The 25,255-nt window shown below is 45.7% G+C and overlaps 1 protein-coding gene across 1 annotated transcript; it reads left to right on the top strand.

Annotated features, from left to right (window-relative positions):
• The first annotated feature begins 5,344 nt into the window (after positions 1-5,344).
• On the top strand, positions 5,345-14,309 carry LOC119382895 (RING finger protein 150). Its single transcript, XM_037650794.2, has 4 exons — positions 5,345-6,405; positions 10,079-10,332; positions 12,044-12,283; positions 14,163-14,309. Exons 1-4 carry the CDS (start codon positions 5,976-5,978, stop codon positions 14,214-14,216), a joined length of 978 nt encoding a protein of 325 aa, XP_037506722.1. The 5' UTR covers positions 5,345-5,975; the 3' UTR covers positions 14,217-14,309.
• The last annotated feature ends 10,946 nt before the right edge of the window (positions 14,310-25,255 follow it).

The following is a 25,255-nucleotide window of genomic DNA, read 5'->3' as shown; positions in this document are numbered from 1 at the left end:
ATAAAATATTAGATGACAAATCAAATTATAGAATTTATTTAATAAGGGTTGCGCGTCGTAAAACCCTGGACGAAGGAAACATAAAAGGGGGCCCAACACCAGCAATCACTTTGAACGCCTCTTACTTGACGTGGAAAACGTGGTTGATGTACTGGAACGATGGCAGTATATCCTAAGACGTTTATTAACTATACCCAGAAGCGCATACGAAGAGCAGCGGGGAGTGCATCACGAGTGGTTACGACGTCCATTGTGTCTGCTCCATATGTTTAGGTGTGTCAGACTCTGTTCGGAGAGCTTCTGGTCCGCTGGGCATACAAACCGTTTTTAAGTCCCGTTATTATACCTTGGAACATGACAACGTGTGTTCACGAAATCCTAAGACTGCACACCTGCGGATGATCATGGCGGTATCTAAAAGTGCGATGCGGGGATCGGCGAAACGGGCAGGAAATGATCAACGAGGCCTAAAGAACTCAAGCGGAATGTCGCTAAAGCAACCCATGCAACGCGTTCTAAGACTGAGCTTGTTGAGCACTGCTGGATGACAGGTCATAGCTTTGACCTAAACAATGCGACGACGCCGGTTTGTGAACGAAGGTGGGGGAAAAGCAACTCCTGGAATTGTGGTGCATTCGCCGCGGCTTGCAAAAACAGCCGCGGCCCCCCACTGGACATTTACAAGGACATGTGTGACTAGTGGACTGGTTGACCTCGGCTCATTTTTTTTTTCTTTTTTAGGATGCCACCTGCATTGGGGGTGAAACGTCTGTCATTTTGTTAATAATTGTTGCATTAAGTCGGAATAAACATTTTACAACCAGTTACAAAGAAGTTTTAAAATATCGCTTCGCTATTTCACGGAATTACTGGCCTTATCCATTTCGCGTTCTGCTGTTTTCTAGCCACATGTCAAACACGATTAGCTCGGAGCCTCAGACGAGGGAGACTATAAACATGGCATCCTAATGCTCCTCCACCTGTACACCAAGAACATAGCTAGATGCTCAAGTGACGAAAAGGATATATATGCTGGAAAAAAAAAAAAAAAACGGACGCGAACTTAGCAGGCTGTTCAGTTGAACCACGATTGATTTACATGTTGCGTTAATGACAGACCTCCAACCTCGGTCTTCTGCAGGGAAGATAATACGCTTAGTCACCTCCTCTCCTAAACTGCGAGGGGAGCCCTATTCTGGAAAGTTGAGGGGTGGAGAGGATATATGGTAAAGAAGAAAGTTCGAAAAAGTGTTGCTGTTGGATAATTTTTCATAAAGACAGAAGTAACTGTAACGGTATTTTCCGTTACAGTTACTGCGAAAAAAGTAACAGTGTTACAGTTACAAGTTCCTCTAACTTAAAAGTAACTAGTTACAGTTACAAGTTACTGAAAAAAGTAACTAGTTACCGGTAACACGTTACTAGTAACTCGTTACTGCCCAAGACTGCGTGCAAACCACCTTTGCAGATAAGTTCCAGGGGGACACAAAGTTGGACAATAATTATCGTTGTCAGTCGTCCAATTAACAGATAAAATAATTAACTTTTAATTAGTGCAGCAAGGGGGCGTTTGTATTGAAAAGTTGGAGGCAATCGCTTTTCTACACAGTTGCACTTGGAAGAATTTTTCTAGCATGTCTGTGCACCGAGATATCCCGCTGCAAAGTTTAATTACGGTTTGCGTGATTACACATACAAGACGCTGAGGATCGGCGCAGTGTTCCTCCCTGATGTGACGAGCAGTCTTTGCCCATGCCTTCGACCAGTTGTCAGATTAAACGCCGCACGCAAACTGCCGCGGCACATCAGGGAGGAGTTTTGTGCCAGTGCTCACTGTCTTGCACGCATAATCATGCAAGGCACAATTAAACTTTGCAGTGGGATATCTCGGGACACAGACATGCTAGAAGAATTCTTCCAACTGGAACTGTGTGGAAACGCGATGGCCTCCAATATTTCAATACAAACATGCCCGCTTGCTGTACTCATTAAAAAGTTCATTATTTTATCTTAGTCAACTGGGAAGCTGAGAGCGATAATTATTGTCTCACTTTGTGTCCCCCCGGATAGAAAACTTATCTGCAAAGGTGGTTTTTACGCACCTCCCAGTGCTGAATTTTAACAAAACCAGAAAGCTTAACTTGGAACACCCTGTATATGTTGTTATCTGTAAAGTAACGGTTTCGGGATGAGGTGACTTGGAATATAATAAATAACGAGAAATCGTCGGACAAGGAGCGCCTCTGGAGCGGACTTCTTACAGTGAAAGCTGTTATGAGGTCACAACATCCATTTTTGGCACCCTGGTTGTCCGCCGCAGCCGGTGTCCGTACCCGCTATCACGCGAAATAAAAAATATCAAGGATGGAACGGGGTTTAAACCTGGGCCCTCTGCATGGGAGACCAGTATTCTACCTCTGAGCCATGCCAGTGCTTGAAATTGCTTTGCAAAAAGACCCCATACAGGCTTCATGTTGGGAAGGAACCACATTAAGATATGTAATATAGCGTGGTAGAAGAGTAAAATAACAACCAGGCGTCACACAATGTGAATTGCGCAACGAGTGGGTTGTTGAATGCTTCCAACCCATTACCATAGTTCATCGTCATCAGGCACATGATGCCTTACAGGTGTTTAGCGGGTACCACGGTTCCCCGCAGAATAACGAAAAATGTCGTAGTGGGTTCCTCGCAAGTGCATTTCTATTGGTTGCCAAGGAAGTCCATAAGGCCCCCATGATTCATTTCCTAGCTCAGGGTCTCTCTAAAGTTCTTTCCTTCTCTCTCTCTTTCTCACGTTAACGTATGTTATATAGCGTGGTGGGAGAGTGAAATAACGACCGGGTGTCACAATGCGAATTACATAACTGGTGGATCGTTTAAAGCTTCCAACCCATTACAAAGGGCTCAGCCATAATTCTTCATCGTCATCAGCAATCGCATCAACAAAGTGCACATAATGCCTTACAGATGTGTAGCTGGTACGTCGCTTCTCTGCAGAATGACGAATAATGGCGTAGTGCGTGCTTCCCAACTTCACAAGAATTATTATTTATGGTGTAGTAAATACCTTGTTATTGTACTTGTATTAGTAGCCCCAGAAGAGTTTATAACAGGCTCTAGAAATGCCACTCTTCCAGCTTTCGCTCTGACTGTGCGCTTTCCACGCAGGCCTGGCGTTTTTTTTTTTTTTTTTTTTTTCTTCGAAAGTCTGCCCTTAGGCATAATATTTATTCAGAAATACACATATAAATTTGCTTCGTGTATGAAGTCCAGTAAGGAGCGGTGGTGAGGTCCACTATAAGGCGCTTTGTCTTCACAATGATGAAGACAAGTATGATCTGTACAATCGCCTTTGTAGTCGACTAATTGTCACATAATCCCATGTCATGTTTGTGTTCGTGTACCAGTCGAATATGAGATGCGACTATCTCTTCCATTTCATTCCTACATCAAAGGCCTTGATTGAAAGTGGCACATGCTACATGATGCGAGGCACGTGACAGCAGCATCTGCAGTCAGTCTGCAAAGTCCAGGAATATGCCTGACAGCAGTGGTTTCAGAAGCTTTGGGAAAGAGCGTGCTCTCTTTTGTAAGATTGGGCATTGTCTGCTGCATGCCCTTTGAATATTGTTTGGTGAATGTGATGGCAGGTAGACTGCACCAACTGGTGCAATCAGTCACTGAGAATTGTTCATTGGTTACGAGTCATGGTCACTCACACAATTGTCAATCACTGATGTAGGTGTATCTTTAACGTACACATGCAACTTGCAGTGAATGCGCAAGGTTAGAAGCAAGCCTGCTTGAACTACTTACAGTATGGAAAGAAAAAATACGATTACTTTTAAGGGCTCCTTTCTTAGTTAGACACAATATAATAATGAGAACTAACAGACAATAATGCCCAGGAACTTTCCTGGGCATTATTGTCTGTTAGTTCTCATTGTTGCAGTATGGAAAGACAGTTGTACTTGACACCAACTAAGATTGAGGACAGGTGTGTGTGATGTCTTTCGAGATCGCGGTTCTGATGTCAGTGTTTCGTATGGCTGGATTCCCATAGCAGAATCCCTACGAATCTGCATAACTTCTTCTAATTCTGGTCCAGCTGTTCTACTTTAGAGAGTATTATGGGATGCTTGATTTTTCTAAGCCCCACTTAGCTGAACGGTACTTTAGCCTTAGCCGCAGTAGTGTATTTCTCAAGATAAATTCATGAAGCATGTTTAGTACTACTGCATTCGCAGGTTAGCTGGTCTGGGAAGTGCTATAGCTACATTGCGTGGCAAGGAAAACACTATGGTACTTCAACTGGTGGGCACAATGATTTGGCAGACGGGAGATTTCCAGTAAAATGCGATGTAAAACATAACAGCACATAGAACCAGGGCTGCAATGTTGGTATTCCGGTGTTTTTACAATGCAGAGATGGCTTGCTTTACAGGGACATGGAATAAAAAGGGACTGTAATAACATTTTCCTTGACATATTTCAACTGACAGTTGGATGAAGTCTGCCATGAACCCATCGCTGTGCTTGACAGATATGCGTCAACCATAAATGCAGTTCAGGGAGCTGTTATGCCGGCTGTAAAAAGTTTGCTGTTGTCCGCAGAAAACCACAAGTGGGTATACGCCACAGGAATTGGGCAAGCCCCATTAGCGAGTACAGCAAGTGCGATGGATGGAAAAACTTTATTTCGTCAGAAAACAGTTGGGGACGATTCCGCGTTAGATGGCCATCAACCCAAGGTTGACGGCGACCTGTGTGGCCCACTCCACGACCCTTGTGGTAATATCCGCCGGTGGTGGTCATAACTTGCCACTGCCTGGCACCATTTGCATTGTGGCGAGCGTTAAACGAAAACTGCTCGTGGAAAGGGAGCACGTGAAACACAGAGAAAGAAAGGGAATAAAGAAATAAAAAGAAAGAGAAAAAACACGAAAAGAGACAGGAAAACAGAGCAAGAAAGAGAAAAATAGAAAGCAACAACGAGAAACAGGAAGAAAAAGCAAGAAGCGATAACGGTTACCCCCGTTCCGCTCTTCCTTCAGGCTTGGCTCCACTCGTGTGAAGCTCTCATGATTCGACATAAACCGTGAAAAATGGTTATGTGCCGCAGCGGGAAAGTTTTGTTCTCGTTGTGAATGGCTACATGCACGGTTGTATCAGAGGTGGTGTAAACTCGGAATAAGGAAATACAAAAGTGAAAAAAAGCCGCAGGGCACTAGGCACTATGTTGTAAAGTTAGAAATTTTGTTAACTCTAGCGATGCTGGCGCCATTGAACGGGTGAATTCGCTTTATCGTCACTCGCGCCACTAGCGCTACTAGCGTTCAAATGACAGCCAGTCGGCTGGTTTACGTTGTCCGGTCGAGTTGCAAACGTCGTCTGCTGTACCTTGTTCCGCCCCTCTAAAAGTTGTAGAAAAGTCACCCGTGTCCTTTGTGGCGTGCCGTTCGCGAATTTACTTAATTGGTAGAACTGGTGCCTTACGGGAACAATGAGACGCGGAATGAAGGTGCGTCCGTGCCGCACTGCAGCCATTTCCAGGCGTGTACGGCAGCCGCAGTATTGAATATAATGCTACCCGACTCGAGTTTCTTTGTGTGTAAGTACCGCAGGATGGAAGCGGTCGAGCACTCCTGGTTGGTACGATGAGAACTTCGACGCCGCAGCATCCTCCTCTAGACGTCGAACCAAAGCAAAGTCGCATCCGGACGCAGTACGCACACGCCGCAGTGGGGTACCGAGCGGGCAAAACACTCGTTAGTAACCTACGCATGAATCTCGACGTAGGCACGAAATCCGTTTAGCGCGCGTCCCGTCGTACTAGCTCCGCGAGCTACGGGTAATCCTTGCCAGGGCATCTTGCCCAACGTCCCGTGCAGCAAATAAACAAGCCGTACAGCACAGCTCGTGTCGTCGTCAGGCGGCGTCGCTCGCGGCCGCCGCCATCCGCATCGTCGAGCATGGGCGGTCGGCCGTGCGGAGTTCTAGTGACTGTTCTACTGCTTCCCTGGGTTCGTGCGGACTTGACGCAGGATGTGGACGAGTACTACACGGCTGTGATCAATCTGACGTACGTACACCCGACCACGGGTCAGCTTGTCTCCGAGCGCGAAGAACTGGGCCGCTACTACAGCGCGGGCAAGCTGGGCTCCGTGAGCGGTGTAGTGGTGCACGTGACGAGCGGGAACTTCACGGCGCACGACGCCTGCTCGCCGCTGGACGCGGCCTCCATCCCGCAGGAGCCCTGGATCGCGCTCATACAGCACGGCAACTGCGTCGAGTCGGTCAAGATGCGCCACGCGGCCAACACCAACGCGTCCGGAGCCGTGCTCTACAGCGGAGCGACGGGACCAGGCGCCAGCGGCCGACTGCTCAAGATGCGCCACAAAGGTGGGAGATCCGCCATCGATCGCTTCTCTGCGCGTCGGCCCACCCGAGGCCTTGGATCGCGACCGCGGTGTACGATGCCTTTTGCGCGTTACTCGATCGCGCACGAGCTCCTAAGAATAAGCTTTCCTGCCGAGCACAGCTCGTTTGTGTTGTGGCATTGAAGTTTTTGTTTGACCCGAGTTGTACACAGTACCGCGATGTGTGCGTCTCGTGGTGCAGGGAATAGTGCGAGCAGGAAAAGGCACGAGCCGATCGACGGAAAGTACGAAGGTAGGGGTTCAATATTACAAGGAAGCGAAATGTTTTCCAAGCTTTGATGTTGGCGTCATTCCCACTTTCACCAATTTCACTCGCCCTCGTATGGCAGTAAACGCGCGATGGGCAAGGATGATCTCGAGCGTCAAACACCTTCCGGAAACGACTGGCGGAAATGCCTATCTCGAGGGGGTCTCGCGCTAGCTAGCTGATATCTGCCGTTTTCAACTCACTTAAATGTGGCATTTTTATTGCATGCTGTCATATCAGAACGAAACCGTCTAGTCTGCTTGATGTTACTGTTATCACGTACGTTCGCCAGGAGACGCCGTAAATGCGCCGAAATGACATCCTGGTAGACTTAATTTTTTTTTATCAAATTTATTGTAACTGATATTTTGACGCAGTGATCACGTGTACTAAGTATAAGCAGACTGCATGTAGTTTAACACGTTAAATTTCATTGAGCCTACAGTTTAAGCTTTTTAAATTTTAGTCGCTACCTCTTCTTATAGTACTCAACTTAATTCATATCGGCCTGATCGAAACTACATCTCCTCAGAGTGTGCGTATGTGTAATCCATTTCAATCACATATAAAATAAACGTGCAGAGATAAGTACACATAGTTATGCAGTGCCTTAAAGCTCCGCAGATACGCTATAAATTGTATTGCAGATCGACTTTTTCCTTCAATAGCCTGTTTTCTTGGAACTAATCTTGAGGCACGTAGGTACGTTTGAGCTACGTGGATCACAGAAAACGAGTACTCCGCAAATGTGTCATCCGTTCTCTGCATTCCGTTTAGAAATTCGCATTGTTCATCAGTGCTTTGCCCAAGAAGCAGTAAGCTTCCATTGGACAGTTTCAATATTCCTCATGCTGCCCCGCCACGGTGGTCTAGTGGTTATGGCGCTCGACTGCTGACCCGAAGGTCGCGGGATCGAATCCCGGCCGCGGCGGCTGCATTTTCGATGGCGAAAATGTTTGAGGCCCGTGTACTTAGATTTAGGTGCACGTTAAAGAACCCCAGGTGGTCGAAATTTCCGCAGCCCTCCACTACGGCGTCTCTCATAATCATATGGTGGTTTTGGGACGTTAAACCCCAGATATTATTATTATTAATATTCCTCATGCTGGAAAAAGCTGTGTATAAAAATGAGTGCAATGTTTACAATAGTACAGATTTGTAATAGAACGCAAGATAGACTAGTCATGAAATACACTAGGATATTTCTTGATTTCAACATTAGCACATTATCATGTGAATACGACGATTTTACGTATATCCTTTTCACTATTTTTTTTTTATCGCTTTGCAGATTAATAATAGACTTGTTCAAATAAACAATACTCGCACTACTGTGAATTTTCACATGCAGGATCATCGTGTGAGCATGTAGATCTTAAATATTTTTGTTCAGGTTGAAGCTTCATTTAGTGTGACCTTAAAGTGCATCGCATATATATGGTTTTTGTAACATGGTATACAGTTAGTGTGCATTTACACCTATGATCCTGAAATGCACATTCACTTTACTAGTGAGGAGAAATGTCCGAGATGTTACATCTAAGAAAAGCAAGGGGTCTTGGTTCTTATAATGACAGCTGTTGTAAAACTGCCGAATGTTGGTGGGACATGTAGTCATCCTACAATGATCACCAGCATATCGATAATTCTGTATGAGCGTGTTTATTCTAGCAGTAATCAGGTTACTTTTACGTGTAGCTTGATCAGGTTTAAATAAGTAGCATGTGATTGTTGCGAAAGTGTAAAAGAATACTTTGGGGGCCTTTCTTGTTTTTGTTCTCTACTATCACTCTTGTTCCTGATTCCCCAGAAAAATTGACGACAATGTTTACACATCGCACAGGAGTTCCTTGTTGTGTTGGGTTACTGACACTTGACAGCTGTTGTTGATGAATCACTTTCTGCCCACACTGTTTTGCTAAGCATTGGCAGCGTTCTTGTTGCTTTTTGAGACAGACCTGAGCATGACGCTGTTGAGTTGTTGTTTCGACACAAAGTTGAAAGCCCTCTCTCTCTCTCTCTCTCTCTCTCTCCTTACCGAAAGTGATTGACCAAGAATGCCGAGTCATCATAACCACAAGACTGGAAGCAGGAGCTATGTAATTAGCAGGGGCGCAGCCAGAAATTCTTTTTTTTTGGGGGGGGGGGGGGGGTTCAACCATACTTTATGTATGTTCGTGCGTGCGTTTATATGTGTGCGTGTATCTATGCGCAAGCAAAATTGAATATTTTTGGGGAGGGGTTTGAACCCCCCCTCTTGGCTACGCCCCAGGTAATTAGCTCATTTTCTTGGACAATGGGTCTCTGACTTTTCTTCCTCCGGCACCACTGTACAACACGAATACATTTTACCAATTTATTTGTTAGTTTTTCTGGCATATGTAATCATTAGACATAATTCACGTGCAGGTCAACTAAGACGCTGAACCTGTTTGTAAACTTTTAATTGTCTTTTCTTTTTCAAATAAGCAGGTATGTCCTGCAAATGTTCACCATGAAATATGTGCCTCTTCTGCATTTTATGGTACTCAATTTGCTTCCAATGTAATCATCATTGCTTTAATTTTTTTACATTTTTTACCAGATGAAGGTTGTGGGAGATCTCCAACAAGTGATTACAAAATGCTATTTTCTCGTCAGTTATGTGCTGTTGGGCTTCGTCTTATTCAGACTATTCGAACACGCTAACTAAAGCACAAAGACTGGTGAATGGTGGTATCGGCAAGCCTAATGGACAAAAGCAGTGCCTAATGTAAGCACAAAAAGTTACACCATCTTCCGCTAAAGGGAACCATGTGTGGATGCGAAGCAGCAGGGAGCCAGTGTCGGCACTGACGTTGACACTGGCGCTGACGCTTGCGCTTTTGCTAATGCTAACTCTGACACTGGCACTCATCGCGGCGTTGCGCAGGAGAGAATGAGGCGCGCGCTCCGTCATTTTATGCCGCGGAACTACCGTGCCACCCCAGCGGAATATGCAGCTGTCGCACCACCTGTCGTGCGAGCCGCTACGTAGAGTAGAGGATTCCTAGAGGAGAGAGGGTGGAGCGTAGGAGAGGGGGAGGGGATGCGCATGCACAATGGGGGGTGTACGCCGCGGGAGGGAGGGAGGGACAAAGCTCCTGCCATAAGCTGCTTCGCATCTAAAACCCTAACTTTCTGCCTCAGGGTTGGCATGTGAGGCTACAATCGCTTATTTATTTTTTATTCCAGTAGTGATACAACCAAAATGCAGCAAGCATGTAAACCTGAGCTTTGCTTCCTCGGCACAACATTAATGTGGGAAACATTGGCTGGATGAGTCAGTGCATTGTGTTTTTGCTGTGGTGATTTGCTCAGGCTACCTCCAGAGTGGCATGGTGACTGACTTGGTGAATGCTCTGCGCAGTGTCCCAGTTGATCTCGGTGCTGATTGGCCGGGAGAAGGGGCAGCAAATAGCAGGCCTGGTGGACAATGGCACACGTGTGGTGATGCAGATGTCAGTGGGCAGTCACCGACCCTTCCCCTACCCGAGCATCAACCGTACCTCGGTGCTGTTTGTCTCAGTCTCCTTCATCATCCTCATGATCATCTCTCTCGCCTGGCTTGTCTTCTACTATGTACAGCGCTTTCGGTACATCCATGCCAAGGACTTACTCGCGGTCAGTGCTCTCCTCCTGGCTGCATCTGTGTGCTGGCACTACAGATAGACACGGCTGATGCGGGAAACACTCTGAGGAGTGTAAACAAAAGCTCCATGATTCTGATTGACAGCTCTGTCCTTAGCAGATGTGTATACTTGCATATAATACGTCTATACTTGCATATGTCTACAATATAATCCATTTTAGGCATACTTGAGCAAAAGCGCTGGTGCAAATGTATGGTAACATTTGACATGTGATGTCATTACTGCAGTGTACTGTAGAGTATATTTATTGAATCTATCATATTATAACTTATGTCATATGAGTAATGTTGCAGTTGTGAGCATTCTTTTTTCTGCTACCCTAAGCTAAGCAAGTTTATGTTGATTGCCAGAGTGGTTGTTTGCCAGTTTTCTTTTTGTTTTTACAGTTTCTCTCTCATTTTCTTTAATTCTATTACTACCTGGCCTGGCGGTCTCGACATGGGAGTCGCCCACTGTGCACTAGGTCACGTCCCACAGGACCTCATTAAAGTTATTTCAGTCAATCAATCAATGCTCATGTGCATTTTTACCATCCACTTCCTGTATGGGCCTCCACAAAGGCTCATAGTATTGTTAAATAATAATAATATGGTGGGATACGCAGACAGTTGTTAATGGAAGGCAATAAGTGCCAGTGGGAGTTTAATATTTAGTACACAAAATGCAAACAAAACACAAGTTCACAAGAAGGCGGAAGCTCGGTAGTTTTCAGCTGTGCCAAAACAAGATAAACCTAGGGCCAAAATTTAAAATATACAAATTTTACTGTTGGGTTGATTTGGAAGGCAGCAAATGGTGTAAGGTAACATGAAAGCCATGCAAGGAGACCACGACGTCTCTAAAGAATAATTGAAGGGGCAAGCAAAGTCTAAGACTGTCTTTTCCACCCCAGGTATGCTTGGAAAATTGTGCGGTGCAGTAGACAAAAGAAAGAACAATCCTCAGTGCACCAAGCACCGCTGTAATGAAGTGGTGTACATGATCTGCGTCATGCAGTGGAATGTGCAGGCCAGACAGACAGATGCCTGATCAAGAAATTGAGAGTTTAGGTACTATATAAGAAACGCAATTTCTGGACATCCCGAGTTTGAATTCTAGAACTGTAGTTGCAGACCGTAGTTGTAGAGACTAGCATTATGAGCAGATCTGCTGATTTGGCTTACTAGATAAATTATGGTGACTGTTTTCTTAGAAATTAGTACTGCGGGTTACTCAGTATCACAGATGTGTTTCTTAAGAAAAGCAAGGCGTGAGTCTCTGATGTGTTTTCCAATAAAGAAACATTGTCAGGGTAATAGAGTCTGATCAAGGCTTGTATGCTTTCATGTGCATGCAGCCGAGAAATACGTACGGTGTGTTAAGAAACTAGCAAGCACAAGGTGGCATTGGCTGCAAAAAAAAAAACGGCCATCTGGAGATCACAGAGATAGGCCTTGGTCCTACTGTAGCCTTAAGCTAATTCTTGGTCATGATGCACGGTTATGCTGTTAATTCTTGACTACAATATTCCGATGTCATTCTGTAAATATACAGACACCAGTCAGTGCCTGGTTTGTTTTACCTGTTTGCACATGTTCTTCTCTTCCCTTCATTTACTATGCAAGGTTAAGGATACTCATTGTTGTTATATATATATAGGCCACACTACTGTTCACTAACTCCAAGTTGGCGGATCGTTGCAGAGGCGGCTATGCAGCGCTGCACAGAAGGCGCTGGATCGTATTCCAGTGCAGACACTGCGGCCAGGCGAGCAAGAGTCCGAGTGCTGTGCCGTCTGCATCGAGCCTCTGCGGCCCGGAGAATTGGTGCGCTTGCTGCCATGCCGTCACTCGTTTCACAAGCCATGTGTCGACCCGTGGCTACTAGAGCAGCGCTCGTGCCCCATGTGCAAGATGGACATCCTCAAGCATTACGGACTTGTGGTGTGTGCGCTCGGCCACGTAATTCCCGTGTGATGAGCTTGCAGTGGTGTTGCTCTCTTGTCCCTAGGATCATCAACTGAGCAATTGCGAAGCAAGCAGCACTCTAGAGGAGAAACGCTCCCCTTCTTTCTGAGCTATGTGTCACAGACATGCGAGGCGAACCAATGCCAATTGCAGGGTGACATTACATAGTGACAGGAAAGGCAACGGGCAGACTCTTTTGGGGTTTCCTTTCACTGTAGTTTAAACAACAACCACGTGCACATTTGTTTGGTGCCACAATATGCTGCCTACCAATTTGCTTTCCTCTGTAGCTTTTCTTGTATTTTGTCTGTGAGGTTATTCGATCACTGCAAGCTATTGCAGCCGCTGATAAGAAGTATTTTCTTTGTCATGCTGCTTTCTCTGTGCACCTGAAGGGAAAGAATTTTAGTTATAAAAGGTCATTGAACATCTGCAGCAAGACTGGCAGCCATTCTTCTGTGCATTACAGAAAAAAGTGATTGCAGTAACCTCATTTAATAATGTAATTGAATACAGTGATCAATTACTTTCTCATAAAGTAAAGGAGCGATTGCTAAAGAGTAGGATAACAGTGGGCAGTTACTGCCCCATGAAGGGCAGTAATCATTTCATGGTGCCATTGTCCCAACCTTTGTTGATATAGAACAAATACAGTGAAGTTCATCTTCCCTCATTTCCTCGTAGCTTCACTAAAAACTCGCTAGGTGTGCGCACTAGTTGAAATGGTGGTGTTATTATGTGTAAGCAAGAGGCATGGAAATTATGGAGCAAAGGCCGATAACAATGCTGTTACAACAGAAAAGGTGTAGTGTAAACTGAATACAAATATTCAGATATGGTTGCACTTGCGCTGCCAAGATGTGTAGTGGTGCCTGTGTGTCCTCCCCTGGCTATGGCCCTAGCTAAAAGTGCACGATTAGAAGTGGTCGTGATAGATATTAAAAAGTCTAATTATTAGCGGTGACCAAGTGAGCTTGTCACTTGAGAGGTTACAGCATTGAAGTAGCATTCATGAGGTGAAAGCCAAAATAAAACAGCGTTTGCTTTACCTTTCAAGATGGCAATTGGCATGTATTTCTAAAGAGTCCCACTTACCGTATTTACTCGAATCTAAGCCGATGTTTTTTTTTCGAAAAAACGATGTGCGAAAGTGGGGGGGTCGGCTTAGATTCGAGTACAATGAATAGGTTTTTTTACTTTTGTGGTCTTGCGAATTTCGGGGGTCGGCTTAGAATCGGGGCCGGCCTAGATTCGAGTAAATACGGTATTAAGGTCTGTATATGAACACATCAACACATAAATTGGAAACAGGAAGGTGGTTTTGTGATGTGCACATGCCTTGGCAAGACCTAGTAAAGAGAGTGCATGCATTATTTTATTTCCTTCATTATGACATCACTGATACAGCTACATGCAGCAGCTTCTTTAGCAGGGTCAAGGTGTGCCCAATGTTGGGCATCATATTGGTCCTGCATTTAAAAATGTTAGTCTAACATTGACAACAGCACTAAACTAGACTATTATGACTGGGGAAGTTGTGCTTGCATCAGGGAATGGATAAACCAACTGCTGCTGCCAGCTAACTTGTTCCAAAAAAACTGCATATCACCGTATGCACAATTACGTAACTTAGGTCAGGGTGCAGAGTCCTATGACAAAATAGCCAGCTAGTGTGGAACAGCTAAGCACATGGGGAGGGGAGGAGTGTGAAAAAAGACTGCTGTTGTTTAAGTGTTGCACGACTCAGCATTTGTGACAAGGGAAATCAGAAGGGGGGGTGAGTAGGAGGGTGGGGATTTTAAGGTTAGAGTGCTAGCCAATTTCTGATGGATCCTTTCTCTCTCTCACTTTACAGTATGCAGCTGGAAGCCAAGAGAGTGTGCTAGAAGACGATCCAGAAGCTCGTTAAAATATACCCGGTGCACTTCCTTCTCTCTTCACTGTGTGTTACTGCGTGTGTGTCTGTTCGCCTCACCAATAAACCTCACCTTCATCACCCATATTGGCTTCCTCTCTGTCCTTTCAAAGCACCTCTGGAGGTACATTACCCCTGACAATGCAGTGGCAATGCATATTGACAAGCACCAGCTGCAATGTTTGGCTCTAAATTTATATTTATTTCGCAAGAGAGTGCTTTAATGGGGTCATGAAGCACCCGTTGGGCTTGTTGAAAAAACACATCCTGCGGAAAGCTGACACGGCTATGAACTGCTCTGCCAAATATTAGTCGTGCGCGCCGCGTAAAGGCTACAAGCGGAACGCGAAGTTGCTGTTTTCGCAGGTGCCCTCTCTTCAAACGGCCGAATGCATTTGTATGCAGCCGAGGCGCCCCTGAAGGAATAAGAAATGTTAAGCCTAAGGCAGCTATAATTCTCAATTAAGTGGCATGTAGTTTATTGGTCCACATGACATTAGAAATTTTTGTCCTATAAGTCGCAAATTCGACACTCGAGTGTCAAACTTGCTACTTTGACGGTGTTATTAGCTGCGGGCTGTGACATATTTCCGCTTCGTTCGGAAGAAAACACGCTAGTCGTTCCGTGACCGCGCACCACGCCCGTCGCGCCGTTGCACGCTTCCGCTGCGGCCGTTTAGTTGCGCTAGTGAACCGTTTCGATTTTCGGATTGACGATGCAGTGCAACATATTACGAAAGGTCAACGTATCATTTTACTTACGCGGGAAACGCGTCCACGTGTGCTGTCGCGCGTGCTAGCGCCATGGTTGAAAATAGCACAAACGAACCAGTTCCATCGCGACCGACGTACACAACGTACAGATACAAAAGCACGGTTACGTTTCGCAATTTTTAGACAGCTAAGCGCTCTTTGCAAGCCGCCGGATGGCACGTACATATATATATATATATATATATATATATATATATATATATATATATATATATATATATATATATATATATATATATATATATATATTAGGCAGCTTTAGAATATGGTACGCAAAAATTGCTGCGTACGTACGCTATTTTCGACACTTAACGTATGGGTACCCAAGAGCATAGCGTACGACGCATGCGCAGTGGTAACAAACGCTAACGCAATGCTTTGCGTACCCTATATTCTAAAACTGCCTGTTTAGACGTACAGGCTTCACGCCCGTTGTGGACGCGTGCATAGGCGTGCGCACAGGGGGGGGGGCAGGGGGGGCGGCCGCGCCCCCCCTAATCATCTAAGAAGGGGGGCGCAAAATCTGCTCCGTACATTGACCCTCATCTAAGAGGGGGGGGGGCGCAAAATGTGCCCCATATATGGACTTAGTAGGGTGGGGGTCGCTGCGATGAACCTTTGCACCCCCCCCCCCTAATGGGGCGAACCCTGCGCACGCCTATGGACGCGTGTATTTCGATCTTTGCACAGCAGCTGTGGCAGTACGTCGACGTACTGCCACAGCTGCTGTGTACGGCACAAGAGGAGTGAAAAGCAAGACAGAAAGTGGCACGACGCGTTAGGTTTTTGCAGGGCAATTTCAAGCTCTTGAATGCATCGCTCACAGCTGCCTGCACACTTCCTGCGAGTGCACGAAAAGTTGGCACGCGTCATTCGAAACCTAACGGATACGCGCCGGCTTCGCAAACTGAGACGTACCATATTTTTCTTGGCCTGCATGCTTTCACTTCGTTTCCTTCGGTGCCAGACGTTTCGTGAATCTTTAATGCAGTACGTGCACCACGTGCGTTTTTCTTGAAGGAGCGCCCGCGTTCGTTACATTACATATGTAAGCCACATATATATGCACGAGTGAGCGCTGCTTCGAGAATGGGAAAGAGGTGGAGGCGTAGTTCTGCCTGTTCTGCTACTTGGCGAAGGTCTTGGTAAAATAAAGAAAAGTATGCCATTTTTGTGTTTCAATTTTTTTTTTCGAAAATTGGCAGCACTCGATGGTGAAAAAAAAAATGCACCCCACAATTATATTCTTGTCGCAACTTGATAGACCACACTAAAATAGGAAGCATACATACAGACCCTCCTTAAGAAATGCAAGGGGGTCCGGAACCCCCGAACACCCCCCCCCCCTCCCCCGTCTTTAGGCCCTAGCTGGTACTCCCCAAATGGTGCTTTTCATGTGCGCGCCTCCGTCCCTCAGGCACGGAGGCGCGCACATGAAAAGCGCCATTTGGGGAGTACCAGCTAGGGCCTAAAAACGGGAGAGGGGGGGGGGGGGTGTTCGGGGGTTCCGGACCCCCTTGCATTTCTTAAGGAGGGTCTGTATGTATGCATGTATGTATATATGTCGCCGCCCTCTGATGCCCCCCCCCCCCCCCCTCCAATGAAGGGAGACTTTAAGCCCTGAGTACACCTTGTCCCATACACTCTGTGTAAAGTTCGCACCTTTTCGTATCCACGACGTACGTCAGAATAGTGTTTGCATGAGCTCTGTGGTTGAACAAGTAGATAGAAGGGAAGACGGGGCGGCGCAGCAGCAGGCCACTTCAGTGGCATATTCTCCGAAAAGCCTTCAGTTTTCACAACGAATAACCGACTGTTCTTTTTAGGGTACGTGTTCTAGCTGCACGTTGCACCCTTTGGAACGTCTTTTTGTCGCACAACGTCCGTGTAATTCATATCTATTGCATTCATGGCAGGAAAGTAGCGAACGCACAGTATTCGAGGAAATGGAACGCTAGCAAACCACATGGAAATTATTGTTGTGTGACAAAAATATGCCCCGAAAGATGCAACCGCTTCTAGGGTGGCATATATATGCATGGTAACGCACAAAACCTTTCTGAGCTTTTGTGTAATGCAAGACACATTATACCATGGCGCACGTTCCCGCCAGCCACGCGGAAATTAGGCTTAGCGTGGCGTTGGGCCGCACTCGCACACTGCACGTCTGTGCGGTATTCAGTCACTCGGTGGGTCCAGCAGAGGTGCTCGACATGTTATGTGCACGGATTCAGTCTTCTTCAGATGGGATGTTGATTCCACACACCAAGCCCGTAGCCAGGAGGGGACCCTACCCCCCCCCCCCCGGAATTTTGGTGGAGTGGGGTGGACGTGGACTCACCGTGGATTCATCGTAATTAAGTAAATAATGAAAATAGGTGTTTTTCTCGAATAAGGGCCTTCAACAAGTGGCCCCCACCCGAAAAAATTCCTGGCTATACGCTGTCACACACCAACGCGGAGCCCGACACACCTCGCATCCAAATTATTTACGAAATGCCTATACCGCTCTTTGGATAAACGCGCAAAAAGTGCGGCACACAGCAGACACATAAAACCGCGCACAAATGTTCTCACTCGAGCATCTGGCCGCTAACCCAGTCGCTCAGTAGACAGCTTTAGAATAGGGTATACGCAGAGATATAGGGAGATAGCGTTCTTTGATACCCAAGAGGATAGCATCCCAAGCAACGCTGGCCGACTGCCGACGTTTGGCTGATCACTGGCAAATAGCCGGCAGCCGACTTCACTGGCCACCAGACATCCGAAAAGGGTCGGCCGGAGGTGCGCTGCCAGCTACGTCGGCACTAGATCGGCTGCACGATTCGCGCCACCGTCGGTGGCCGAGTGAACGCCGAGCGCGCCAAACGCTTGTCGGCACTTGGTCGGCTGCACGATTCGCACCACCGTTGGTGGCCGAGGTGAACGCCGAGCGCGCCAAACGCTTGTCGGGGCGACAAGTCGGCAACACGTCGTGCCGGCCTTGGTTGCCGGCAGAGGATTCGAACAGCGTGTATTATTTTAGGGTAGCATAAAATACACTGCAGGAAGTGTAAACAACTCCCACAGTGTGATTTTTTAAACATTACAAAAATCAGCTGTGACACACAACATACTTGTGGTCCTTGAGCTGATTACACCAAGTGGTAGAGATTATCTGTGCGAACAATCCAAATACATTATTGACTAACAAAAATAATAGCGAGCCATTACATTCGTGCATGGTTTCTCCAGGCGTGCATATCTACTTTTAAAGATTTTTTCGAGACCATCATTCGCCAAGTGTGCGACAGTATTTATATACATGGGCGTTAAACTAGGCTTTTGTCGTTGTTCGATGCTTAAAAGTGATTCTTACAAAAATAAACGTGACTGAAGCAACAGTGAACTTCTGCCTAAATTTTGATGGCATAAATATTAAATCGTAAGATTTCATTCCAATTATTGCAAACTCAGTGGCTACAGTTAGTCAGTTGCAGTAGGTAAGTCAGTGTAATTTTAAGGTCATTAATGAACTTTATTTAGATAGGCGATTATTTATTTTGCTTTTTCATGCAAGTAATTTCACCCGCTTGCATTAAACCGAGCTCACATAATACATTTATGTCATTTCTGAACTAAAACGGCCATTAAAAACCATTCTGTATAATCTAAAAGAAGCATCGTCTGTATACAGACAACATGAAGCATGAAAATTTTTGCGTGCTGCCCGAGCAGCGCTGCACACCCAAACAGTCTGTGGATAGAGAGACGCAGTGTTTAGTTCTAACAGCTAGTCCTTTATTATGTAATTTGCGCAATGTAATGAGCAAAGTTCTTATCTTTCGCTGACGGATAAGTCAGGCAAGCGGAAATACCATATATGCTATGTGAAAAAAACTCATCAAAAGGCGTGGCCGCAATGTAAGATTTTAGTACCAATACACGAACAAGAAATATTCTTTCAAGTTTGTTAGAGCGAACACATAGCAATGGCAATCCACTGAAGACTCGCGCTGTGAAAAATAAAACGCAGGAGGCGGAAAAGTGCGGGAAAGAAGAGGGTCAGAAGGGACCGCGCTGCTCTACAGTATAGAGCGTGGAGTGAAAAGCACATTTAAAAAAAGAAGCAAAAAAACATGCGCTACGGCGGCCTGCGCCCCGGCAGGTCCCGGTGGGGAGAGGGAAACTTCTTTTTTTCCGCTGTTCTGCGGTTTTCTTTCTCAGCGTGGAGCCGCCTCCTCTTTCGAAGAAGCCGCACATCTGCAGGCCCGCCGTCAGTGCCCAGCAGTGCTTTTTGCCGCCAAGATAAGAAAATGGGACACGTCCGAAACAGCACCGCTAAAGACTTGCGTTTGTCAAAATTTACGCGTGTACGTCTAGGTAGCAACAAATTTTCAATTAAGTTAAAGCGAATTTATCTTTTTTTTTTTATTGTGCAATGTAGTTACACCTTTACCTCCCACAGATAATAAGCTCTGGCTGAAACCAGGGAACTATACAGTTACGATGGGTATATTCCCCGATATGCCTATTTGAAAAGTTTCTGTTATCCCATCACTTTGTCAGAGGTCGCCTTGTATATGTTTGTGACATTCATCTTTTTAGCACAGCATTTCAAATAAAAATGAACCCTTGTTTTTAATAAAAGACAAAGCAGGTACACCGTAACCTACATTATAAAGAAGTTAAAATACTGCACAATTAGGATATCACTGCCTCAAGATATGAAACAATGCCAGTCAGAAGTCGCATTGTGGTCGTTTTATACGTCTTGAAAATACTAAACAAAAAGATAAGCGAGCGAATATGATGCATGGAAATGCATGAGAAACATTCCGCTGATTTGTCTAATCTTCTTACTCATACGTATAAAAGAATCGCATATAATGGAGCATTTGCGGCGGGTAACGCGCAACGCACACTGCTGTTCTGTTGGATCAATGTTAATAAAATGTTCGCTAGTTCCGTTATTTCACAGAATAATAATTATCCATAGGAGCAACACGTGCTTAAAACTGGACGCTGTAGCTTTATATTTCTATGATTCTATGGACGCTGTAGCTTTATATTTCAAGACGCATTAGACAAAGGTATAGCTAGTGCCTCGCGGTAATCTGCCGTCGACGGTGCCTCGCATGAAAAACGAAAAAAAGTAATAAAATTACATTGCTAATAGTAGACGCTTCACGTGCCGTTGACGATGTGTGTGGCTGACTGTCTGCGCAACGTGAGCGTACAGTACGTTTCTACACATATGAGAGCTTAATTATCAAGTCCCTTGCCGACGCACCACATGGGACCAGGTGCACTGCTCGACACCGTTAGATTGATTTATATATTTGTCCAGCCTTACACCGGCTGTATAGAGTGATGAGGATTTGTCAGCAGAGCTCATCAATCTAACGCCGTTGTTATCGAAACAGAGCAAAATAACGCGACGTGGTGAAAAGTATTCGTCGCTGATCGAGTGACAAGTTGAACACCGGTCAATTTTACTTTGAAATTCAACATTTAGGTTTCGAGCTAACAAGCGCGAGCGCGTTCGGGCAGTATGTTGAGGAATAAGTCATGTAGTGCAGCTACAAACGCGATGACGTCCTTTGGTCAAACAAGGAAAACAGCAATGACCGTCGTATAAGGGAAACTTCCGGCTAAGGAATAACATCGAGTTTTGCTCTGAACTGACTGAAGTTAAGCTATTATTCGGATGCTGACTAGACATGCGATGGCCATAATGATGAGCGCATGCGTTGACTCAATAGGGAAGTTGGAATTCGTCGGCGTTGTGAAGAATTATTCGTTTGGAGACATATTGTTAAAATATTTTTATAACCTTGAGAAATCGCAAGATTTGAACACTCTGGAGATCAATGTATTTGCCACCAGGAAGTACATAACGGATAAGAAAGTGCAATCACACGAATTTATCTTTAATGTGGCTTTACAATGGTCCATTGGGCTGCGGTATAGAATTGACTGAAATAGTTCGCAAATGGCACGTTGATTGTAACCGACCACGTATATTACACCATCTATTAGTAATAAAGGTTATTGAAAATGAATTAATTCAATCTTTCTCCCATCGGAAAGGTTTGGCTGCTTTATAGCGAGCCCCCCAAAATATTAATTTCGTCACACGAAACGTGCGAAATAGACATCTCGCGGACTATACAACCTTGCTGGAAAACTTCAGCTGCGTGTTTCAGGGGCGCGAAAGCTCTAACTGATTATATGAAAAGCTGAATTGCCAAGTGATCTTAAAATCTGGCGTTCTTGCAGCTTATTAAATGTCCATCTGTCTAAGAATGATGTCGCATTTGCAGTTCTGCTCCAATCAATAACCCCAGCACTAAAGTTATGTTTGCTGTGCCTCAGCATTCCCGAATCCAGCCGAATATTTCTGATGTGCACGTTAAGTATTTGACTAGGAAAAGGTACAATTACGGAGTTGGTTAGGGGCGGAATTTAAATGTCGAAGTTTTTCGCCTGTTTCGCAAGAAACTTCGCAACCTTTAGCGATCGGGCCGCCGAGAATCCTCCGCCGCATTGTCATGAGTACCGATCAAGCCCTACCTCTTATGATGAAGCACTTATATGCTCAATGTACAGTGGTACGACATGAGTGCTTTTCAAGTGTACTGAGCGTTTACGGTTTCTGCTTGAAGCTCAAGAAAACGTACCGCCTTTGCATGCATTAGATGCGCACTTGAGTTGAACAACAGCAATAAATGGGAACAAATGCGAGTGCCGAGCAGAAATTTAATTTTGATCGTGATACTATAGCGCGCTAGGCTCTATTAAAATATCTACGATTTTGAACTGTCCACCGAAAATTATCACCCCGCCTCCGCCTTGTCTATGAGCTCAAGTGGAACAGTTCGGCACTTCTGGAACGCTAGCACGGTGCTCACGCTTTAGCACTGTCGTGAATATAAATATATGATTGATCTGATCGAGCCGCATGACAAAGGGAGGACATCAGATATAATGGTTACATATAGAAGTGTGCGAAGATTGAACATTTGGAATATCGAATCGAATATCGTCATACTTGATTCGGTCTTCGGGAATAGCCCATATGCGTTAATACGAATATTTCAAAATATCATCTATGCCCAAATAAACACGAAATTAGCGTAAAAATACGATAATTTCTACGGTCATAAGCTATACGTCGCTTGCAGAGCCAGAATTCGATACTCCGCACACACTGAAGAGTTTTAAAATTTCTAATGGGCGTCCGGAGGGGGGTGCAAGGGGGGGCAGCTGCCCCCCTTGGAATTTTGGATAATAATTTTCTGTGCAGTAGCAGTAAGCTACACAGCTTGATTAGCACACTCCAGTCCCGCATATCCGCGTGAAACATCATTCAGGATTACCAGCCAACTTTGCACGTTACGTACTACTATGGACTAATCTTGCCGGTCATGTCACGGCAATGAAACAAAAGCTACCTATGCTGTATGCCCCCTCCTCCTCCCCCACCCTCTGCTGATGCACCCCCCCTGGAAAAAGTTCTGCGGACACCCTTACTACTTGATGCTCAGTTTATGGTTTTCATGTTAATTTGTTTTAATGTTAGAGTACCAACGATATTTTGTGTTAACAGCGAAAACGGTTCAATTCAAATTCGATCCGCTTCTTGCACGCATTAGCGCTGCCCTAAAATGTTCAGGCATGTGCTTCAGTTGAAATTTCCCGCTCCTTTTTTCTCACCCGAAAGAGCTGATATAAGCAACACGTGCGTTCCTCCGAAAAAAAAAAAAAAGTGGTGAGATCTCTCTCCCAGAAAGAATGACAAGGCCTGAAAGGAGGAACGGTATGTGCCGGTCTCCGTCGTGTTAAGAGGGAGGCGGGGCGTGCAGCGGGGCTACCATAGCGGGGCGCCGGACCCCGCACCTCTCGCGTTTCTTTTTTTTCTTTGTCACAGCGCTGGGGGGGGGGGGGGGGGGGGAGCAAGCTCCATGCGTCAGTTCCCGCCAAATTGTAGCTCTTTCGAGCGAGGAGGTGCTGAAACACTGCACAGAGACGGGCAAGCACTCAGAGGCATTTCGTTTGCCTTGATCCTGGAGGCGGCCTTCTCCCATTGCTGAGGATTTGAAGCGAACTCGTAAGTGGCATTTTATTTCCTCGCTGTATCGCATGGTGAGTTTTGTCTAGCGACAAAATCAAATTTTATTTGCACAATTGATGCGTCAATCTGGTCGTCTCTTCTAGCTGGCAGATCAGAAAATGTTCAGGCGAACGGCGGTTATATTTGTCCGTGGACCCAAGACTTCGTTGACGGGCAAATATGTCAGATTTTCTTGTTTTTTATTTGTGGCATCTTATTGTAAGACCGTGACATATCTTGCCGTTTTCTCTAGGGAACCCTGCAACAAGGACTGTAGTGTGAATAGCGTGCTGCGCTGCTCTCGCCAACTGAAAAGAAACTCTGGTAAGATGCATGCTTGGTTACGAAAGTCTCACGCAATCGCTTTTCACATTGAATTTGGTCGCAGGTGTGCTGTAAATGCCGACTGCACAATATGTGACTGGCCCGCGGCTGCTTTGAAGGTAAGATTGTGTTCTCATTATTCTATTTATTGTACCATTTGTTTTCCAGTGACATAGCCAACAACGAAATCCATCCTCTCTCCAATATTATCTAGTCTGTGCGCTGTGGAGCTTGAAGCACTTCTCGGAATTTCAGCACACTCGCATTTATTGTAAGTGCAGTGTTTTTCTTATTTGTGCAGCGACAAAATTATTTTGTTTAGTTGTGTGAATAGAGTTTCTAGACGCGACATGTCTGTGCAACTGCAACTGGTCAAGTAATAGTCTACCTTTCTCACAGTATTATTCATTGTTGTTTCTTCAGTTTTTCCCGACAGAAGAAAAATGCAAGTCTAACATCTCGACGGTTAAAACGTCGCATCTGCGCACAGGGCCAAGAGCACGAGAAGTGGCCGAAAGAAGGGAGCCGATCCAACAGGAATGCCGTCCGTCTTTATATTTATATATGTCAGCGTTATCATGCCGTGATCACATGGACTGTACGGTTGCGTTGCACAAGGGCTGATGCAAACGCTCCGTGCGAACAATGTTGCATGGAAAATTAGTGCATCTATACAATTGCAAAATAAAGATCTAAAGAGAGAAAACTTATATTCACGTCTTTCTTTTATTGCGTGTTACGTATTAACACGTTAACAAGTGCAGACCCTTAGAGGCGTTAATTCCGTCTTACATGTGCACTCTGCCCGTAATTAATTCAGATAGAGTTAAACGCCTCTATAAACTGCCCGTTCACATTAAATACGACACGCATCAACACACCAGAAAAACAATTGATGCGTTTTGTTAGAACACGCACAAAAAATAAGAAAAAAAAGCAGAGCAATACTAGCGAGAAACGTCCGCAACCGACCCACGGCCGTCGGTAAATCGACGCTTATGTAAGGTCGGGCATTAGTCAACCCGCGAGCGGCATGCACTCGGCCTGTCGGCCACGGTGGACGGGCCTACATTGGGTGCCGACGCAGGCCCACATGAGGCCAATGTCAATCCCGAGACCGGCCCTACATCGGGTGCCAAGGTTGGGCCAACGACAGTGCAGTTGGCCAGCGACGTCAGGCCGACATTTTGCCAAGGATAAAATGTTGCTTGGGATATGACGCATACGCATGGTGACGACCGCTAAGGCAAATTAAGCTTCGTGTACCCCATAGGCGGAAAGTACGGGGGGGGGGACTGGGGGGCTCGGGCCCCCTCCGGACTGCTTCATGGGGGGCTGAGCTCCCTTGGCGGGATGTTTTAAGACCTTGGCTTGGATCCCCGTCATTGACTGGCCGTCCTGTCTGACAGGACAGGACGGCCAACAGTCTCTCTCTCTCTCTCTCTCTCTCTCTCTCTCTCTCTCTCTCTCTATATATATATATATATATATATATATATAATATATATAATATATATATATATATATATATATGGGAGGCGCCCCCCCCCCTATTCACCTAAGAGGGGGGGGGGGGCGCAAAGTCAGCCCCGCACATTGACATAATAGGGAGGGGGGGCTCAATGTCAGCGCCATACATTGGCATAACTGGGAGGGGGGGGGGCGCTGCGACGAACCTTTGTCCCCCTTGAAGGGGAACCCTGCGCTCGCCTATGTGTGTAACATATTGAAATGGTGCCCCACACTAGCCTCATGTGGTGTCTTAATTAAACATTGAAGAAGAGCAACTATATACCTATAACAGAAATTAGACGATAGGAATTTGCACAAGATTTTCGCG

This window comes from Rhipicephalus sanguineus, chromosome 2, assembly GCF_013339695.2.
Source record: "Rhipicephalus sanguineus isolate Rsan-2018 chromosome 2, BIME_Rsan_1.4, whole genome shotgun sequence".
Lineage (NCBI taxonomy): Eukaryota > Metazoa > Arthropoda > Arachnida > Ixodida > Ixodidae > Rhipicephalus > Rhipicephalus sanguineus.
This window is presented reverse-complemented; position numbering and strand designations above follow the sequence as displayed.

Excerpts from the sequence above, each read along its gene's own strand:
- LOC119382895 (XM_037650794.2), top strand. The coding sequence starts at position 5,976 with ATGGGCGGTCGGCCGTGCGGAGTTCTAGTGACTGTTCTACTGCTTCCC. Across the intron at positions 6,406-10,078 it reads GCTCAAGATGCGCCACAAAG|TGTCCCAGTTGATCTCGGTG; the intron begins GTGGGAGATCCG and ends TGCTCTGCGCAG. Across the intron at positions 12,284-14,162 it reads TCAAGCATTACGGACTTGTG|TATGCAGCTGGAAGCCAAGA; the intron begins GTGTGTGCGCTC and ends CTCACTTTACAG.